The sequence below is a fragment of the Perna viridis genome, chromosome 4, assembly GCF_037379345.1.
Source record: "Perna viridis isolate PV_CMFRI_1.1 ecotype Kerala chromosome 4, ASM3737934v1, whole genome shotgun sequence".
NCBI lineage: Eukaryota > Metazoa > Mollusca > Bivalvia > Mytilida > Mytilidae > Perna > Perna viridis.
In genome coordinates this window covers 1,633,052-1,656,216 of record NC_142448.1, presented here as the reverse complement: position 1 = coordinate 1,656,216, position 23,165 = coordinate 1,633,052, and the positions used below count along the sequence as shown (strand labels likewise).

The 23,165-nt window shown below is 31.7% G+C and overlaps 1 protein-coding gene and 1 long non-coding RNA gene across 2 annotated transcripts in view; one reads left to right on the top strand and one right to left on the bottom strand.

The window, feature by feature from the left end:
* LOC148618404 (glutamate receptor ionotropic, NMDA 2B-like) overlaps nt 1–22,532 on the bottom strand; it is a 55,075-nt gene extending 32,543 nt beyond the window's left edge. The window contains exons 1-7 of the mRNA XM_088577255.1: nt 21,966–22,532; nt 8,620–9,160; nt 7,833–8,035; nt 2,009–2,134; nt 1,293–1,438; nt 775–967; nt 106–259 (exon numbers count right to left, since the gene is read on the bottom strand). Coding sequence (XP_088433381.1) covers nt 106–259; nt 775–967; nt 1,293–1,438; nt 2,009–2,134; nt 7,833–8,035; nt 8,620–9,033 — 1,236 coding nt within the window. The 5' untranslated portion in view covers nt 9,034–9,160; nt 21,966–22,532. The remainder of the gene's footprint in view (nt 1–105; nt 260–774; nt 968–1,292; nt 1,439–2,008; nt 2,135–7,832; nt 8,036–8,619; nt 9,161–21,965) is intronic.
* LOC148618405 (uncharacterized) lies at nt 14,247–18,090 on the top strand. The gene is made up of 2 exons (XR_015921365.1): nt 14,247–14,338; nt 15,631–18,090. It is a non-coding gene; the product is annotated as an uncharacterized LOC148618405 (long non-coding RNA).
* Nucleotides 22,533–23,165: the final 633 nt, after the last annotated feature.

The following is a 23,165-nucleotide window of genomic DNA, read 5'->3' as shown; positions in this document are numbered from 1 at the left end:
AGTTTTTTTCTTAATTATATTAATTTTTTTACAATACAAATGATTGGTATTTTTGTATTTACAATACAGGTAAATTAATAACAATATATGTATTATCATTCTCACCTGTCTCCAGACTTTAGTTGTCTTCAGATTGACTGTTTGTAGTTGAGTATTATAGATCCTTAGGGTTATAAATTGGTTAACTCCAGATGAACTGAACTGAACTGGCGGTAAATCTTTGTTTATCAATGTTACATTCTGAACTTTTTTCATTTGGCTGGAATAGTATGTCAAAAGTTATTCATTTGTTAATATAACATAATAATATTGGAACATAACTGACATTAAATTCAAAATATGAAAGAAAATTATAATAATTAATGGAAAAGTAATCAAGGGAATCAAACTTCTAGCGGAAATCAAAAGAATGTAATCCAGGGACAAAAGACCAGACATGAAAAAATGGTTATTTGTGTTCTTCTATAGTTATTACCAGAAATAACAAAGCAGGATGGAAAAGATGTTTATCGCGCTACAAAACCTAGATTAGCCCACCTGTCATTTTGAAATACCTGTACCAAGTCAGGGCCATTGTGGTGATTTTTAGAATTCCGGTTTTACCATGATATTGTTATACGAGTTTGTTTTTTTTACTATTGCCATTCTGTATATTATTTTATTAACATTTAATGAAACAGTGTGTTATTACCTTACAGGAATCCCCTAATCGTATTGTGATTCAATTTTTTCCTTTATTATACAGTATTTTATAGATAAAAATAATAAACATACTTATAAAGAACATGGCCATCATTCCAGTACTTTAGATATGACTGCTTACAAGACATTGATGGTGTGATTGTATAATTGGCAAGGGAATATGACATTTTCTTTAAGGCTAAACCCCAGACATATATAGAGGATTTTAAGGCATCATCTAGAACGTTCTCTAAAGAAGGCTCATCTACACTGTAGTGTTTAAAACCTGAAACAAAGATAACAAGAGCAGGTAAAATATACAAAATCATTTCGAAAGCATATTTTAAAGAGTCGATTTGTACTATTGTGGAAAGAAATAACATTAATTTAGAAATAAAAAAAAAGAACATATGTCAACACTGACTAATCAAATATAATATGATGATCTGCCTATCCAGAACTTACTCGATAAAATGATGTTTATTGATTGAAAATCACATTTTTCTGGTCTATAGACTTCGCACTGACGGAAAAAAATAAGCACTACCACGTTTTCACATGTTAGCATATCTATATGTTTGTTTTGTATGCTCTCTTTATTGAATGCTTACCTAAAATTCCTACAGGATATGAAGGAGCTACGCGTTTAAACTTTGGTATGCTGCCGAGACTTGAAGAGGATAATATCCACATGTATTCTTTGTCTGTTAGCCCAAGACTTTTGGCAATATCAAACAGATTTTTTGCTTCTATAGACCTATAATTCATGTAATTCAATGTACTAGTAATATAAAACTGAGAATTTGGAAACAGATCGGTGAATCTGAGCTTTAAATCATGTTTCGTCACTCTGATTGGTATCTCATAGAAATTGGGGTTCATTGTAAACCAAAAACCTATGAAACTCACTAATAATCATTTATTAAAACCAAATCTGACCATCAACAAACTTCCCGCTCTGTGGTGTAGGCAATTTATATTAAAATTATCAAAGTGGCTTGTTACAATAACAAGACAGATTTACTACCTGTGTAAAGAACTCAACTTTTTTCGCTTTAAATGGTATAAAAAGTTTTTTTATAAATTTTATCATGAGCGGTAATAATATTGAATATTGTCGAAATACACTTTATTACAATAAACACTGTTTTATTATCAAACAGTAATATTAATTATCGAGATTCAAATCATGATTCACTTTTAACAAATGCTTTTACGTTTAAGGCAATGCACTCTATTTGGAGTAGATTAAGTTTTAAGTTTTGAAGTTTCACTACTCCATTTATATATTTCGAATGATACTTTCAGTATGAATAATGTGAATTACCCTGAATAAAGTAAAAATATTCTGTTTTCTTTGACGTGATATTTCAGAAGATCTCTCTTCATTTTTGTCATAACTATGTCATCTCGGCCCGACGTATCCAAAAGAATCTTTGAATGAATATTCATCCTGAAATAAAAACGAAGGTAAAGGCACACGTGGAACAAAGATCAACAACATTGTAATGTTGTGGATCTGGAAAGCAAAAAAAAAAATGTTGGCTTTTAGTGGAAATTAATGTTTGACAATTTCATCGCTGACCTTTACAAAGCACCAATTGGATCGCTTGAAATATAAAATATGTGAGATTTGAGTTATTTGAAAATGCAAAATAATTTTAAGTGAAATTTTGGAATTATATATATAATCGTCTAAGTAATTGTCAACGATCACTCTTACGGGGTGATGGGTCGTTAAAAACGATGCGAAACATAATAATAAATTAAATTAACGTCTAAATATGTTTAACAGCATCAGATGTCTTAACAGATGTCCTGGCATTCCGTAGACATAGGAGCCTAAGAGATGCCCTAGTAAGAGCAGAGATTTCATCTGAGCCCAAACAAAATACAACGGGCCAGTGTCGACCATGTGGAGATAAGAGATGTAAGACCTGTACCCAGATGCTGCACACCGAAACGTTTAAAAGCTACTGTACTGGAAAGGAATTTGCCATTTTCTGCGACGGGACTTGCAAAACCGAAAATACCATATACCTTCTCCAGTGCCGATGTGGTATGCAGTACGTTGGCGAAACAGAACAACCTTTCAACAGGCATATGAATGGTCATCGCAATGACTACAAATGCAAACCAGACATCCCTCTAAGTCTCCATCTTAGATCCGCCGGACACAACCAGGAGGATCTCCACAACATTGTTGTTACGATCATAGAACATAATAAAAACTGGTCAAAATGTAAAAGAGTATCTCGGGAAAGCTTTTGGATGAAGAAATTGCAAACAACTTCTTCAGATGGAATTAACGAGAAAAATAATTCATTTTTAGGTCTTGCTCTAAGGCTGGTACAACACTACTTGCTATACACCAGTACACCGGACTACTATATTTGGACTTTTTATTTTTTTTAAATTGTTTTTCACAGTTAATTGTAACATTGAAAAAAGACCCCCTTTGTTATTTTCATTCAGGCTTCTTATCAGTTGCTTATGTGAGCCTTTGATAAAGGTGCAATCACCCACAGCGTACGCGATTCAGCTTCTGAATCTGTTTTGATCTGGAACTTTGTGAGTTTTATGCTCGTGAAGTTTGTGAGTTTTATGCTGAGGAAGGATATCATTTATCCGAAATATTCAATTTAAATTTTACCATCTTCTGGTGATGTTAAACATATTTAGACGTTTATTTAATTTGTTGTTATGTTTCGCCTCGTTTTTAACGATCCATCACCCCGTAAGAGTGATTGTTGACTATTAGTTAGACGATTTAATATATATATATATATATATATATATATATATATATATATATATATATATATATTAAATCGTCTAAATAATAGTATATATATATAAAAATTCGATCCAGTGAGTTATTGTCTTCCGCCTAGTTATGCCAAAATATTCAGCGACCTCATACACACTTGCACACAGTCTGATATGTACAGCGCATATGCATCATTAAAAACTTTTAAAAATGCAAATTAACGATCACCGGGTGAATCCATTAGTTGCATTACAGTTGAGATCCGATGTCTGTTTTTCAAGTGACATTTGGTAATTGTAACTCTCCTTTTTTTTACTTTAAACAATACAAAACACAAATATTGTTTTTGTTACCCGAAACCTTTTGATTTATAACTAAGGCTAATTTTGATTTAAATTATATACAAAAGGACAGTGACAGAGTGAATAATCTGGAATTTGTTTTGGTATACTTTTTAGATTGTATATGTATATGGTAAACTATTGTACAATATAAGTTATAAAGTATGACATTAATCTTAACAAGTCATTGATACTGACATCTGATGTGTCTGAGTCCAAGTCATATGGCATGACACCACTAAAATGTAATAATTGTCATTAATCATCTTAGCTAATGGTTATTCTGAACTGCTTTCACCATAAATACAGAAATCATAATCTTTCCCAGGAAAATATGATTGAACATTCATTCTTATATTTTATTTTATATAAATTCATTAACTGTTTGGACCTTGAAAACAAACAATCATCTGTATCGTAAATGTGAAAGATTCGTCGTTAGTTTCCCTCAGAACGAGGTCGTAAGCTGCATTTGTATGAGAAAAAAATCAATTCCATTGCAAATAGAATGAAAAAAATATAATATATGGTACCAGTGTACGAACATAACCTTGTTAAATAGAATGGTGACTTGCAAAATGTAGTTTTACATTAATTACTAATTGTGTTATGTATCAGTTGTATATTTTCTTGATACAATTTTGAAATTTTATGTAAACAATTGCAGTTTTTTATTTTGTTGTTAAGATGAAAAAATACATTCTTATAACTTAGCAATGTAATTACAAAATAATGTAAATGTTTTGGTCGGTCTTTGTGTTACAATAACAGAAAAAGTAACACAAGTTATCTAAATTCAGACCGACCATTCAAAGTTACTGTTTACTATTCTTTTTTTAAATTTACGGTTCTAACTTATCTGCACAGAAATCCTCTATTGTTATGTTTCCTCTGTTTTAAAGGCATCTAAATAGAATTTAGATAGACGACAATGAGAAGATAACTTCTTACTCATGATATGTACAATAGAGATGTCATAAAATATCGAGGCTGGATTACTGGAATTGATATCATTTTCCAAGTTCCACTGAATGTCCAACTGAGTGACATTTCAATTTTGTTGGATCTGACAAGCAATTTTTGTATTGCTCAAGACGTTTACCAATATCTTCATCAATAAAAACCATAGTAAACAAAGCTTGGATAGAGATTGATCTCCGTTATAACTTTCTTGGTTTTACATTTTGATGTTTTGTATATACAGGGAGTATTGATATTAAAATTAAGCATTTTTATGTTAAGAATGAATGACTTTATAATTGTACTGCTATTGAAAATTCATTCAAAGTGTATGGTGAAGGACATGCTACAGGCTATTAGTTATTAGATGGCCAGACTCATATTGACCCGAGTAGACTTATTGAACTAATGTTAGTCTACAGCAAAGTTATGACATAATAAATTAGAAAATAACATTCAAGTGGAAGTAAACGTTTATTAAATCGAACTTAAAGGGAATCACTACCTTAACTAATAACATAGTTATAATTGTTGATATTGTTTTGTTTGCGTTTTATTCTTGTTCTAATAACATAGTTATAATTATTGATATTCTTGTTTTTCTTTCTTTAATGCGTCTTTCTCATTTAAGAATTCTTACTTTTTTATGAAGTTATCATTCCAATCGTTTAAGGAGTATAAGGACACATAATACATTTACAACTCATACTTTGAACTATTTTTTAATAACGAATGTTTACTATACATATATACCGCTGTGACATCTGTCATCTATGGCAACACCACTTGCACAAAGTCCAGTGCACTCGACCACTCGGCCAGCTAGGCTATATAAAAAAGTATAGCTTTCGCTGGACGGGTCATTCCTCCTCGTAGGATTAATCTAGGGCTGTAACTTAGTACACGATGTATGGTAGTACAGGACAGTTCATTTAGATGTTATTATGTAGGATAGAGGATCAAATTAATGATGCATGTCACAACAAATCAATATTATACAAACGTCTTAGAATGTGACGACTCTATTCGCTACACAGCTCCATCGGATCAAATTGATACAGGGAAGATATGTAAACGTATAGAAAGGTCTGAAAAAGTCCCAACGACGTTAGAACTGTCAAATTTGCGAAGCACATTTTTGGTCGATCCCTCTGTGGAACTCAAACTCGTATCGCTGTGACATCTATAGCAACGATGCCTGCACAAAGTCCAGCGCCCTATGCCACTCGGCCAGCTAGACTATATAAAAATTTAGCTTTTGCTCTCCGGGTCATACCTCCTGGTAGGATTAATTTAGGGTTGTAACTTAGTACACGATGTATGGTAGTACGGGACAGCTCATCCAGGTGTTGTTATGTAGGATAGAGGATCAAATTAACGATACATGTCACAACAAATCAATATTTTACAAACATCTCAGAATGTGACGACTCTATTCGCTACACTGCTCCATCGGATGAAAGAGTAATCACGGGAACCAAGTATATAGAGAATTTATACAGTGAAGGTAATGTGAATATATAAGGGTCTAAAAAATTCCCAACGATGTTAGAACTGCCAAATTTGCAAAGCAAATATTTGGTTGTTCCCTCAGCGAACTCGAACTCGTACCGCCGTAACATCTATGGCAACACCGCCTGCACAAAGTCCAGCACCCAAGACCACTCGGCCTATATATATATATATAACGTCTCAGAATGTGACGACTCTATTCGCTACACTGCTCCATCGGATCAAATTGATACAGGGATCATTAATTTGATCCTCTATCCTACATAATAACATCTAAATGAACTGTCCCGTACTACCATACATGGTGTACTAAGTTACAGCCTTAGATTAATCCTACGAGGAGGAATGACCCGGCCAGCGAAAGCTATATTTTTATATAGCCTAGCTGGTCGAGTGGTCTTGGGCGCTGGACTTTGTGCAGGCGGTGTTGCCATAGATGTCAAAGCGGTACGAGTTTGAGTCCCGCGAGTTTAAGTCGACATTTAAGATAATATTAAGAAAGTTTGGAGAATGTATATTTCCCTATTTGGAATAGGCATGTTGATCAACACTATTTAATGATAGTTTCACCATAATTGTACTTTAATATAATATCTCAACACAGATAGCAGAACGTCAACAAAAAAAATGAATTGTAGCTGTTACAAATATCACGCTTTCTCTTGAACAGTTAACGGCTTCAAAGTGACACACAATTTTACATAAAACGGCAGTTTCAGGCATAATAATTAAAATGCAAATTGTTTAATTTGAATACAAATTGATCCTTAGAGGTTTTTTGCTTGTCTTAACGTGTGAATATTTCGAAAGTTTCCCCTTAAATTCTTGAAAGAAATTATGGCTGATATATTTCGCAAGATATTATTGTGTCTGTATATAAACTATTCTATCAGTTATTCTGACAAGTTAAATTGTTTCATCTGCTAATATTTTATATTTAATATTACACAGTTTTGAGAGGTCCTTTACGCTGACCTTTGAATGCGATGTATTTTCCGTTAAGCTCACTAGTAAATGCGATCAGTATCTCATAGGCTTTTCACCTGTTTTATTTTATAATATAGTTTTCTTTAACCTCATTAGTAAAATCGAGTGCTGAGTCTTTTAATCTTTCTAGTCAATGTGATTGATATGTCATTCAAACTCACCTGTTAATGTAAGTGATAAGTAATTAAAGCTTATCCAATAGTGCGAATAATATGTGTCTATTCAAATTACCTGTTAGTGGGATCAATATGTCACTTGATCTCAACTGTTAATGTGATTGACATGTCTTAAAAGCTCACTTCTTAATGCAAATGACATGACCATTAAACTCACCTGTTCATGCAAATTTTGTATCATTTCATGTCCATAATGTTCATTTGTTAATGAGATTGATGTGTCCATTATGCTCTTCTGTTAATGAGATTGGTATATCCTTCATGCCAGTCTGTTAATGTGAGTAATATGACCTTTATGCTTACCTGTTTAGGTGAGTAATATGTTCTTTATGCTTACATGTTAAAGTGAGTAATATGTCCTTTATGCTCACCTGTTGATGTGAGTAAACTGTCCTTTATGCTCACCTGTTAATGCGAGTGATATGTCCTTTCTCATTGTACTGTTTGACTTGTAGCTCTATAGAGTTAAAGAAATCTAAGTACTGTACAGATGTTGTAGAGATGATTGTGAATGATGTCCAATTATAACGGATGAGTAAACTGACCATAGCATGGCTTTCGTGTACTATTGTCGGGGCCATTTGCAGAATTCTAGAATCTCCAGATTGCTGAAATATTACCAAATTTTAATTATAACATTGCAACATCAATCTTCTCCCATCTTACTTTTGAAGAAAAAATTTTGTTTTAGAAAGTCTACAAACCACAGCAATAAAGGGGCTAATAAAGGGGCGGTCACACACACACACACACACACACACACACACACACACACACACACACACACACACACACACACCTATTTCAAACTATTTTCTTTGCAGAAAAAACATACATATTTGTAGATATACAATCTTTAAATGTCAAAGAAATGATTGATCCATAATTGTTTCTTGAATACTTGAATTGATGAGTGACAAATATACAGTACCATCATTTAGGATTTGATTGAGAGACTAATTTAAAATTGTAAGCACTTGAAAGTTTTTATAGATCGGCTGTAACATAATTATGTTTGTACGAAAGGGCTTTAAACTACTTTGATAATTTCATATGATGTTATCACTTGTTTTTGGTGTATATAATGGCAATTGAAAAACAATGTAAAATGACCAAGCAATTTATTTAAATGTTGCTAATTCAGAAACCTATTTAATATAAAGATAATTGTTAAAATGCATGTTAAGCTTACCTGTGTACTAGTTGGAAGATCTGGGTCCCATGCGATAAAAGGAAATCCTAAGTCTTGAGCTATACTCATGACGTAATCTCCTGCAGAAAAACTCTTATCAGGGTTAATATTCAAATACATCACAGTGTTAATCTTGTTCGGAAAAATGTCATTACAAAATATTTTTAGAATTTCATCTGGGTTTTCATTTTCCAGAATTTTTTCAACAACTTTAAAGTCGTAAACTCCTCGTATATTTCTTTTCAATAAAAAGCTTTCCTTAATTACTTTCTGTTTCAGCTTAGTGTACTGAGGAGTATAGGGGACAATGACGAGAAACTCAACATCGATAAGTGAGAGCGAAAAATCCTGAAAGAATCCGAAAAGAAGCAGGACGGTTTGTACGAAACTGTGGCATAGACAGGGTATGTTCATATTGCAGACCTCAAGGAATGGTGTAATCTAAACAATTGTGTGTTGTTGACTGTATTGTCATAGTGCATAGTTCGTGGAAAACCCTATCTTGTCAGAACGTACATATCCATCTAGAAACACAAACAACCTAAAATAAAAATAAAAATTATTAACAGAGTACAACGGTAGAATGATAAGACTAATCAATATTTCTTTATTTATCTTTAATTTGAATTTATTACACAAAACAAACTGCTGAGCAAGTAAAAAAATCTTTATTTTTACTTTTTTAAATTCATTACGGAACAGCAACTCTCAGTCTTTAAAAAAAGTGTTGCAGAGATAAAAGCGATTAATCTACATAGCCTATGAAATGACTAGCTTACAATCCTTGTATGAGGATAGTTGATATTAATTTTTCATATTGTAAACAAAGTTTCAGGTATGGTGAAACGCAGCAACTGTACCAGCGTAGTACCTTGATACAAAATAGTAAATACTTTTAACCACCATTTCGTTTGAAATGCCCGTACCAAGTCAAGACCATTGTGGTACCATCTACTCCGGTGAAGTAATATCTATTTTGTCAGATTTATTTTGGACTTGACTTGATTATGGATTGAATTAGTATTTGGTAATTTTATTGTAACCATTATTTAGAGATCACAAAAAGTACTTCAACAAGTGAAAGCACACTTTTAAGTAAGCTCTGAGAGGCCTCGACAATTAAAGTGATAAAATCCATGGTAACATATCGATTACACTTCTTCGAAATCAAACTGAAAGGTAATAATGACACAAAGACAAATTAATGCCTAATATAATGTACATGACTGCAGTGGGGTTAAACTAGGGGGCCTAAATCATCCCCTTTAATGTATGGTCAAAAACTGAACTGAAACAACAAACAAACACACCAATAATACATCCCATACTCTTCATTTATTTGTAAATACACACATACAGACAAAATAAGATATCTCATTAAGGAACGCTTGCAGTAATTTACAACAAGGTCAGAAATTCCAGCATTAGAAATAATTAGTCACAACATTTCTTGACCTATACTTAGAAATCGATGGTAAAAGAAAACTATTGACCAAACTTTACGACAAACGTGATGACTTTTCATTCAGAATTGTCAACTTTCCTTTCATCTGTGGCAACATCCTTTCAGCACCTGTGTATGGAGTGTTCACATCACAACTCATACGTTATGCCAGAGCTTGTCGAAACTACGCAGACTTTTTATATCGCGCTAGAACTATAACAAATAGGCTTCTGGAACAGGGTTATGTTGCTACAAGATTGAAGTCATCACTACAGAAGTTTTATGGTCGTCATCATGAACTCGTGGATCGTTATGGTGTATCCATCTGCTCCATGAAAACTGATTTATTCAACGGGTCATAGTTTTCCTTTCCTCGTTTGTCTACCCCGGACTTGACTTTTTATGAGCAACTCGGCGGGTGTTTCTAGAAAAGCAGAGGATGCTTACCCTACCGGTGCACCTGGTCCATGCTCCCAGGTTTTAGTGGAGTCCGAGTTGCTTATTTGCTTTTGTTATTTTGTATGTATGATTTTAGTTACTTCATGTTCTTTGTTGTGTATGTCTATTTTCCATGTCTGGTCTTTATTCCTGGATTACATTCTTTTGATTAGGAAAGTTGGAAATAGTCTTGACTTGGTGCAGGCATTAAGCCAGGTTTAATAACGCACTAAACCTCTAGCTTCCATTACGGTTAGTTGTTTCTAATATATTTATCCACAAATGGGCAGCATAAAACTGCCACCAGTCAAAATCGGTAAAATTTGGTTTTTTTATGAATAAATATATGAAGCGCATTTTATAAATCTCTCGAATTTTATTAGAAAGAATGTGTTTCATAGACTAAACTTTCTGTACAAAAAACTGGGTGTGCAACATTTTATATTTTTGTATCAAAGTTTTGTAACGGTGAAAACAAAACTAAGTAAACATTTTTAGAACTTTTAGATATCGATACCCCTCGTGCAAGAACTTCTCTGTGAGGAGTCTGTAGAGTTCATTTAACCCTGACACGTTATTCTTAAAAGTGTTATTCGACCAAGTTGTTAAATGTAGTTCATGGGACATGATACAAAATTTCAAGATTTTTGCAGACCTTTATCGATTGATAAATAGTTACATTAGAAATATGAATCTGCATGTGTGCTAACATTTGTGCAGTCTTGTCATCTGAACCAGGGTTGAAAAATAGTTTGTTAGGTCGTTCTTAATACGCAAATTAAAATTTCAAAACAACGGTTTCCAATAGTATTCATCAACCAAGTAGTCAGATTTTTATCACTAACTATATCATAGATTATTTACCGACATTTTCAATACCACAAAATTCAAACCCCCTAAATCCTATGGCTTCATCCTTGTATTGTACATGGTAGAACGTCTTGTCAACGGATTAGCCTTTCTATGTCGATATGTTTGGTATTTAGAATTTCTAGTATATAATATAACTCGATCTTGATCATTCTAAATATTTAATTGAAATGCTGCTGATATGAGATTATTTCTTTAAACATGTATATAAATAATGAACTTAGTATATAGTGTTTTGATTTTTTTGAATTGATGTGACTAAGAAAAAAGTATCAGAATTTACAATTGAGTACTTAACATTTTCAGATTTTTATTGAATGATTTTACGAGTTTTCAAAATTGTAAACAACAATAAAATAATAATAATAATAATAATAATAATAAATTAGTTAAAAAAAAAACAAACGAATCTTCTAACCAAAACAAAATACTGGATAGCTTATTTCTTTATTTCTAAGCAAATATTGATAGGGGAAGCAACTATTGATTTTCATTTAAATTTTCAGTATCATGTGACAATTAAACAAATCTGTTTCTCAAGGTGAATATGTCTAATTGAACTGTTACACATTGTACATGTATTTTCCAACACATAGCTCATCAGAATGAAGGACAATAGAGATATATAAGCAAACCTGATATATTCAGTAGAAGACAGCTTATGGGCTCTGTCATATGTTATGATTTGAGTGAATAATGATATCTAAAAATGAAATCAAATTCGGAAGATTTTTCGATGTCCGTCCCTGAATAATTATGACCGAGCTTTTTTCTGCCCCTTTTCTTTTAGTCGGATGAGTTTCTTACAATTGACACTCGTACATTTAATTTCAAATCCCTTGGTTTGAAGAAAGTGTTCGACTTTCATTTACTATTTATTTCATAAATTCAAAAAAAAACCTACAGTTATTATTTTATTTTCGACATTAATGCGAAAAGTATAACAGATACAGTATAACTTAATTGAGGAAGATGAAGATATTTTGAATTTATAGAAGAATGAAAAAGCGATCTTATTTTTTGTCAGAATTAAAAAAATTGTTTAGCTCACGCAAAAATGTCTTGAGCATTTTCCGACAAACACACAATCACAAATAATGGTCTTATTTCGGTCACTTCATATACAATTTTGGCAATGGATATGCTAATTTCTTTGGTAGAAAAAAACGAAGTTAACGAAGTCATGTAAATAAGACAAAAACATTTTGGTTTATGTCAATCGTGAGATATGATAACATTACCTTGATGGCTGTGACCTGTAGAAGTTTAACTGTTCGTTGCTTGACTTTTGGTGGATGACTGTTTCATTGGCAATCATACAACACTTACTATTTTTATATTATTTTGAAAACAAAAGCCTCACTTCTGTTAACCTAAAACTGCACCTTCTGCATATACCTGGTCTACTGCTTTTAACTTGTAACATAAGATAAAAAGACCATTTTGCATTAGGGGTAATTGGCATGCCTTTCATGTGTTAATTTCCCAGGTAAACTATCCCGAGTGTTTGTATGATGTTAAAAATGTGTTCGTCGAATAATTATTGAATTATTTATATTCGATTATATTCGATTGTAGATTTACATTTACAACTAAAGAAATCAAACGGACTATACATCTGGTTTATTAATATACTTGTAGTAAACTGTCAATTGATATAAGTATCTTACATGATTTCATTTTGGTATTTCCACTTTTCTTTGGGTTAAAAGCAGAAATAGAATGCAGTGCAAGAATTGGAGTCTTTTTGTACAAATTAATGTAATTTCAGTGTAATTGTAAAAAACTTATTGCTCATAGCAGCAAATCTATGACCGTTATTAATTCAAATGCTAGGGAAAAAATTCATCTTTCTTCATCTTAAAATTCTGCACAAATCGTGTTGAAAAGCAGAATTAATGTAATAAGCGTTCTTAAAGATTTTAAGATCATGTCGTGATGGTGACTAATTGTTTCACCTCTGCTTTAAGCTTCAATCTGGAAATCAAATTAACAAGCTCCTTTTATTTAATTTATTCGGTATAGAATACATTACGAAATAATTACTAGCAGTAGCTCGTGGAATCATTTTCTCTTTCTATAATAATCTGAAGATGCGGAGGCACTTTTAAACTGTGAATACCAGATACTAGCTATTGGACATTGATTTTACTTTAATAAGCGTTATTATGGTCGCCGTTGAGAGTTCTTATAGAACTCTTATCTTACGCTTCATTTATAATATTTGTCATATTGGTTTTTTCATTGTGAAATAAGTAACTTAATTAATCAAAGATGAGAAAACATCAAACTAACCCATCAATGGCTCTTTCATGATATGTAACTTGATTTTTTTGTACATATCCGGTTTAACGTCACTTTTGTCATGTTAGTTTTGCTCGATAAGATTAAATCAGTCTGTATTTTATCAAGCCAATCCATTTAGAAAGTTAAATTTACTCTGGTTGCTCAAAAGATTAGTTCCCATCAATGTAATGACTTATTTGTTGTATAGAAGGAAATAGATTTGTAACCATTCATTAAAACACTCTCACTATTTATCTGTTATTAATTGAATGGTGGACGTATACTTTACAACATTCATTCAACAATTTTATTATGTTTCAGGTAGTGTTTAATAGTGTGTTATTTACGTTTGTAAATTTGATATTATTAAAAAGGACATATCATTCTGTAACGATAAACGAATTTTTTGGGCGTTCTACCGTTATCTTGTCTTCATGTTTATATATATTGCATTTAAATCAATCATATTTCCTAAACAAACTATTCTTGTTTCGTTTTTCGTTTGTTGTATTGCTATTTATAGAATGTGTAATATTATATCTTAGATGTCCTTAAACACATACGTGTATTTACTTTTACTTGCATTTCGGGTAATTCTACTGAGGGTAATGTAAGTAACGTATGTGTATTTACTTTTACGTACATTTCGGGTACATTTCGGGTAATTCTACAGAGGGTAAGGTAAGTAACGTCCGGTTTCAACTCAAATTTCGACATTGATTTATTAGGTAAAGATTTATATTATAAATGTTTAAGTGATTTAGATGTAGGTACATCACCATGCTATAGATTAACAAATCAATCAACAAGTAAATCATGTTTGTTTATAGCATGCTTTATTTTTCTGTTGCTAAAATCACATTACTTCTTGACTATGTCTAGGGCATTTCGGAAACTTCTAGTTTTCAAAAAAGCTTTTTTCATGTTAAAGAGAAAATCATTTTTTACCTACTTTTATTAAAATCAAGAAGAAGCATTGTAAAAATGTGGAACGAAAAGGAGAGATTACATTTAAATATAAATCAATTTTGATATCAATTGTTGTATGCAGATCTAATAGAAGTTGAAATTTGTGGTAACTTAATCCCTAGAAATCAGTTTCCTATAATGTACGATGCAATGTACATCAGATCAACTAATCATTTTATAGAAACACTACAATAACAGTCAAGTTGAACACAATTGCCTTAAGAAATCATTGTATTTGTGAATGCTCTTATCATAATTAATACACATTTGTTGTAATAAAGGATTTCAAAATACGTTTATTGTTTGGGCTTTTGGATTTTACTAAGTACACTCTTGAATTATATAAACTCCCCATATACCATCCCCCAATTTCCCCATTGTCCCCATCCCCATTCCCCATGGAAATATCCAAATCCCCCTAGAGAAACCCCATTGCATATTTGTTATCGAATATTTACAATGTCAAATTGAATTTTATATTTTTAAATTCTTCAACATTATTTCCTCAACCTTCTCATTTAAAATCCCCATCCCCCATATACCATAAAATGGGAATCTTTCCCCCATACAAGTTATGTATGTGATAAACATATTTCTAAGTTGCAATGGTGAGTGTCGGCATTTCTCAGGTTTTGTGTGTAATAAACGGTCTGTGGCAATTCATTTAACAACAAAAACTTCAAACTTTATCAGGATTTAATTCCAAGAACGCCACTGGTGCATTAATGTTTCTGAATATTGTTTATATCTATACCGAACGTTACTGGTAATTGGTATGTCTTACATTTAGTCACAAGTCATGTGTTTCTTTGTATATCTTCAAATATCAATGTTATCTGTACAAGATTAACTACAGTTTTTGTTACATTCTCTTTTGACTGAAGTTATACAAAACTATATTTTGTTCACTTTGTGTGCACTTAATTTTCGAAGAACAAAAATATAACCGAATCAGAAATTAGCAAATATTCAAAACTGTGCTTCTTTAACATTTATTTCTTCAGATAAAGATATGGCAAAGTCGAAACCCTTTAGAAACGAATGGAGTGAGCCATTTCACGTATATGGCCCTGGAGAAGGGAAATTACGCCATCGTGTATTGCGACAAGAGCAAGATTATCGGATATCACGTGACACTTGGGAAAAAGAAACTAGACAAAGTAACAATTTTCTTGGTAATATCCAAGAGAGATGGCTTCCAAATCTCTCTCTATTTAATATCCGAAACTATCTTTTTTTCACATTTTTAAAATCAAGTTGTCACAGTCTTTTTCTTTAATTAAGGGTATATGACAGCTTGCGTTCTTTTCCTTAGGTAACCTTAGATGAAGTCCGCCTACACTCTTTTTTGAAAAAAATTAGCGCTTAACTTCTAATATCTTATTTTATTTCACTGCATTCAATTTATTCAACATTTATTCATTGATTTTTTTCAAGTAAAAATTACTTTACTTTTGTAATAAACCTGATTATGATCCAAAGTCATTACATCACTGAGAATCAAGCATTATGTGCCCTTAACTCTTAACCACTTCATTCTTTATAATCAAACATAGAACATCATAAATTGAAAAAATAAAAATGGAGAAAAATACCTCAACATTAATCATAAGTATGAACTTAGCACTTCGACGCCTTTTTATCGTCAACTTAAACAGGTTTTGGATATAAAGTAAAGAGATTGATTAGTTGTTTTGTAGACCTTTGTATGGAATCTATTAACGTTCAAAGACACTAAAATAAAACGACATAATTGTTGTAAATTACATCTATACATCATTCTTCAGGTTGTAAGGTCATCCTAACAACATTTGTAGGTTTTTGTTTAAAAGTTGTTGAAGTTAAGCACTGACCAATTGACACATCTGATAATATTTCACATTTAGCTAAACATATCTCATCAAGAATAAAAAGTTTGTTACTTAACTTCTTACAACATTTTGTAAATTAAAGGGACGAATCTATACAGTAAGTTAAAAATCACAATATTATATCTATAATGGGAGTCCTTATTATAAATAACAACTGTGAAATGAACAACACGAAATCTGTCTAAAAAAATTCATTTTCATTTATTTCGGTAAAAATTAGAATATATTAGTTGCAATTAATCAATTATTGTTGATCAATAACGTTTGCTACCAATTTTAATTGTTTCATTTCAACAAATATTTGAACTTGATTAAGCTGTAAATCGTAGTACTATATATAATACAACTATACCGACATGTTTATTATAAATAGCTTCCCGCTACGTTGAGATAAGCGCTTATTATGGTTGGTTTGTTTGAGTTGATCTCGTAGCCATAAATCTTTTAATTGGTAAACTTTATGACATGCTTATTTACATAAATATGTGTTCCTAATTTATAGGAAGGCACTATATAAATCAGTCATAAACGTTTTCTATCACGGAAAAATTCCTCCTGCTCAAAAGAGATTAAATAAACATCAATAAAACTTCCTTGAGTTTCAATTGAACATTAGTCATGTTAATCCCTAAAGTTGGATATTATTCCCTTGAAATGACCTTGGTTATCCTTATTCGTGTACATCTAATGATTTGTATACTTCTTATAATATTTAAAATCTATTGAGTGTTGAAGGAAGAATAGTATTTACAGTGTTTTAACATCTTAAACCTTTCAGTTTGATTATCTCCCTTTTCATGCATAAGGCAATAATTACCTTCCTCCGTACGCATTTATATATAATGTTTACTTGCATATAGTTATCCATTTACTTCTGTAAGGGCTCTTGAGCTTAAAATATTTTAAAATGTTAATTACCATCATTTCGTATTGAAAATCTAAGAAAATAAGTAATTCAAAGAAAGCAGAGGGCTATATACTTTCCTTAGTAACATTAACACTACGAATGATTATATTCCGGATATTAGTGACATATGAACCAGATGAATACTTTGTTAACTATGTTAGTCTCAAGTGTTTCCCAATAAACATGAATGGAAGAGAATAGTGCAGAACAGTGTTTGGAACTATGCCAACAACGAACGACTAATACGAATGAAAAACAGTCATGACTTTAAACTTTTTGTCGAGGTGTGTGAACTAGAACAGACATGTTTCCGAGGCTGGATGATGGCAAAAGTGTCCTTGAGCTGCATAACGCTTTCTTCTTAGCCATAACTGTGACATGTATATCACAAACAGACTAAAAAATTTGTAAAAAACGCAACTCTAAATAGAATGACAAAATAGAACACTTTGCGCTTTTCTGTGAATGCAATTTAGAACTACGGGATCACTTTTGGACGACAATACTTGACTGTACAAAAATACCTATCGGTAGTTGAAATTGTAATTGAAATTGTAAATTTAATCATATATATGGCGTGAAAATCTGTTTTTCGCTCTTAAAACAGATATGTTGATAATTGTAGACGAGAGTTTCAAAGATAGAAACTTCAATTTAAGTATAAAAAAGTTTTATTAGAAAGACAATTATGTGGTATTAATTACTCTGTGATTTTGATAGATTTTGACTGTGAATCACGACAGGAAGTCATTCAAGCCTTTAACTTTAAATAACTATGCACTATGATACAATTATAACACGGAGCGTCGCATGCGAGGCTAATAATGTACGTCTTGTCAACCGGAATAGGTATCAAATAGGAATGGGTCAGGGATTGGAATTCAAAGTGAAGTGAAAGTAGCATTTGAATTGATTTAAAATCAAAATAGGCTGTTCATGAAAAATATACAAAAAAAAATATTTACATTATTTTGATTCGGTACGCTTATTTCTTTTTATTTTCAATGGACAACTGTTCACCTATCCCTTCACGAGCCATTCAGCTATCGTCCTTCTTTTCACAACTAAACAAGCGTCAGAAAAATGTATACTTGCAATGCTGTGCCTATCTAATTTTATCTTATTCATGGAGATAAAACTAGTAAATGTTAACAGAGCTGTACTGTCTCGGTAAATGGTCACTCTTCAGTTCTCCTACTCTAGGAAATAAAACTAGTGAGTGTTAACAGAGCTCAATTTACTTCAGTAAACGGTGCACTCTATTGTTCTCTGACTGTAGGATAAAACTATATAGTCGTCAGTAAAAGATGCATTCTCTCCTTTTCAAACTCATTGAGATAAAACTATTGAGTGTTAACAGAGCTATATTGTCTTCAGTAAAGATACTGTCTACCGTTCTCTGGAGATAAAACTAGTGAGTGTAAAACAGAGCTGTACTGCCTGTTTTCAATAAACGTGCAGTTTATCGTTTTCTGACCTCTGGAGATAAAAATAGTGAGTCTGAAGAGAGCTTTATTGTCGTCAGTAACTGATTCACCCTTTCGTTGTCTAACTCAAGGAGTGTCAACAGGACTATATGGTTTTCAGTAAACGTGTAGTCTATCGTTTTCTGACCTCTGGAGATAAAACTAGTGAGTGTTAACACAACTATATAGTCTTCAGTAAAGGTGCAGTCTATTGTTTTCTGAACTCTGGAGATAAAACTAGTTAGTGTAAACACAACTGTGTTGTCTTCAGTAAACGTACAGTCTACCGTTTCATATCCTCTGGTGATAAAACTAGTGAGTGTCAGCAGAGCTATATTGTCTTCAGTAAAGGTGCTGGGTGTCTTTCTCTGGCTTTTGGGGATAAAACTAGTGAGTGTTCACTGAGCTATATTGTCTTCAGTAAAGGTGCTGTGTATCGTTTTCTGACCTTTGGAGATGAAACTAGTGAGTGTCAACAGAGCTATATTGCCTACAGTAAAGGTACAGTTTGTCGTTCTCTGACCCTGAAGATAAAACTAGTGAGTGTTCACTGAGCTACATTGTCTTCAGTAAAAGGTGTACTCTATCCTTTTCTGACTCTGAAGATAATGAGTTTTGTAACCTCAGTAATAAATCATTACATCTCAATTTCCTCTACCTATCACTATGATAATTTAGTGTAGTTGTTTTTTTTTTATCAGCTGTGACACTGTATAACTACAGTCTAAATATCCCGTATTTGAATTTATTGGATTGTAACACAATATTAATGACATTGGGAAGGATTGTCGATTAGAATTATGTGTCATTTTTAATTTGCCCTTTAACAGTGCCGACTTGAAGTTTTAGAAAGATTCATGTCTCGAATGTTGTGTCAAAATTCATTTTAGTTAATGTGTGTACAAACGCACAATGACAGGTTTTTCCTTAGTTTTAATGCAATTTTTGTATTTTATTTGAAAAGCAAAAACGGAAACAGGAGCAGACAAATAAAACTGACCTATAGTCGTAATATACCCAGTTGATACAGAAACAACAAACGGAATCCAAAAGAATACACACTGAACACCCAAATTTGGCATTGGGTACACGGCTATTCGATTTTATATTTAATGGCATGTATCATACTAGAGTAGAAAACTAGAAATGGTTATTTTGTATTAGTAGATAAGACCATAATGGCGATCATTAAACTTTAGGATTTTGCGCCTCAAATTACAGTACTGGTCGTCTTTTTTCATCAATATTTTACTGTTTTGAGCATTTGATTTATTACATTTTTGATCGTCCGTATGGAGGGCATGTCTGGTTGTCTTTTCGTGAGTTTTATCTCTGGATCGTTTTACAATACATATGCATTCGGTAATTTATTTTCTTTGAAAATGCATTGACTCGTGTGGGATTAATAACATTAAGAAAACGTACAATTGATAGATGTATTGCATGATTCATTCCCTTTTCTATTGTTTTTATTTTTTATGATAATACATTCCAAATCTATAAGTAACATCAGTGCTATGTTATTATGACTGTATCGTTATAAATGGTTATGCTGGTTAACATCAGCCAAAAAATCTATACCAAGGAAAATTTTATGGATTTTTATAGTTCGAGAGGGAGTTACATTTCTTAATCACAAGATACAGTATCAATGATTTGTACGCACCAACTTCAAATTATGCAATTAAAACAAACAATTAATATGTTTACCATAAACACCAGGAGAGTAATTATGTAGATTCCATTAATCCCACAATTATAACAGTGATGGGTTTGTAAAAACAGCGTAAAATTGCATGTACTTATCACAGCAGTGCCTTACTATACTTTTAACCAATATCGATATGAAAATAATTGAAACGTTGGCTTTCAAAATAATCAACAGAATCAGTAGTAAAGAAATGGTGACCTCAGTAAGTGCAGAAAACTGGCTCAATCATCTTCTTTATTGTACTAATGAACGTTTAAACATTTATTTTTTACTGACATACTACTGAAAACTAAACATTATTACTTCTTATGTTATATTTGGTTTCCTTTAAATTTTGATTCAGTTTAAACATAATACTTCGTATTAAGTAAGGGGATAATTTGCACATGTTGTTGAAATTTGTTTTTTAGGGCAAGGGTTATCGCGGGCCATACTTTTATGTTTCATTTTCTCTTGTCTTATTATCTGCAGGCATATGTAGTTTATTAAATATATATTCACGTTGTTTTGAACCTCGAATTTTGGGATTTTTTTTTATTTTATTGTTGCCCTAATTTCATCGTAATTTCTTACTAGAACTTGCTGAAGCGCTTTACGGAGGTTTGAATCTTGTCACAAATATGCTATTGGACCCAAGTCTTGGAAACGTGTCGCAATACTTTATTCATTATTTCAACTTTTGCATGTTTGTAAGTTTCTATCAGTATAATTTGATTTACTCTCACATTATATGTCGTAAATGTATTTTTAAAAAACAGAGTTTAACTAAATTTTCACTTTCTTGATCAATACGAAGTATGAATTTTCTTACTTATTAATATTAACAGTTGCGTATAATTTTTTTGTCTCTTCGGTGCTTTATTTTCCTGATGTTAATTTATGTTCTGATCACAATTCAAAAGAAAATGGGTACAAAATGTATTAAGAAGAAGAAAAGTATGGTCCATTTTTTTTTCAGAAATAATGATGATCTTTTTTTGAAAAAAAAAATTAATTGGCCTGCTGTAAATAAAAGTATTCTAACTGTTTTGTTCTGTTACGGGTTTATCAATACAAATATAATTTATAGTAACCATGTTATTTGATGTTGAAATTTTAGATTTTACAGATGTTACTTAAACTATTTTGAAGTATATACTGTAACATCGAATTATCATGTAACTGTTTCTATCGAGTTTGCATTATAATGATTTTGAAACACATAAATCATTTAATTGTTAAATGTTAATTTAGTTTGTGTAAACGATTGACACGTGCGATTTGGGCAATATGTACATTAGGTGGTCAATAATATTTTGTTTTTTACTATCCATGAACATTACTGCAAATAACTGATAAAGGTACATTCGAAGTAAACTTTTGTGAATTATAAAAAAATACTTACCGATTATATTTCTCAATGACTTTTTTCTCTCTCTCTTATCTTTACTTTACCGGAAAACAAAAACAGCGGATAAATATCCAGTAACTAATATTTCCCAACCAATTTACAAAATTCGAAAATCTAATACTTGGAATGCTGCTAATTCTAATCAAAAGAGTTGAAAAGACACGCTTGCTGTATCAAACACAATATAGGCACTTTCAGTTTCTGTGGCTGTTATATCACAGTAGTCTTAAGTTCTAGCTTCAAGTTCAATAATCATTTCCTATCACATTATTGCATTTATTTGACCATTATTTAACAGATAATTATTTTCCCGTCTGTGTCTTAAGATGTTTTTCTATGGAAATAATTATAACGTTTCTGAAACCCGTTATCAAATATGCGTAGTTGCTCCGATATCGATCCTGATACAACAATCAACATCTGTTGAAGTTGTCAAAGTATACGAAACATACATGATTTATCTAAAGTACATCTTTAGTACACTTTGTTCGGGATTAACATTAAATCGTACAATAACACATTAAATAACACTGCAATGATTCATTGACGCCCAATAACAAACTCATCGAAAATACACAAAATCCAAATACCCTTAGAAATGTCGAATAGAATCGCAATATTCCTGAAAACTAAATGGCTTTATAAATTGCTTAGTTTTAATTCGTTAATTGCATTAAAAATGTGTCCAATAAATTGAGATTTTACGAATATTGTGGCAGTATTTGCCTTTTTCTCAAACATTTACATAAAGTTCACAACGAAAATAGAATACTTTTCCTTATATCTAATTGATATTTTTTGCTATTTGCTATTACATATTATACAGTGTTGATGTTCTATGTCATTGTGAAACTTTAAATCGAAAAAAATCAACGTACACAATGATACACGGTTAAACCCTTTTTTATAAAAAGTTAAATTCAAATATAAAAACAATTATCACACGGCATTGCAATAATCAAAGGATCAACGTAATTGTTCTGAATTTATTATGAATATAGAATATACAGATCGGTTCCATCACTACAGAAGTTTTATGGTCGTTATCATGAACTCGTGGATCGTTATGGTGTATCCATCAGCACCATGAAAACTGATGTATTCAACGGGTCATAGTTTTCCTTTCCTCGTTTGTCTACCCCGGACTTGACTTTTTATGCGCAACTCGGCGGGTGTTTCTAGAAAAGCAGAGGA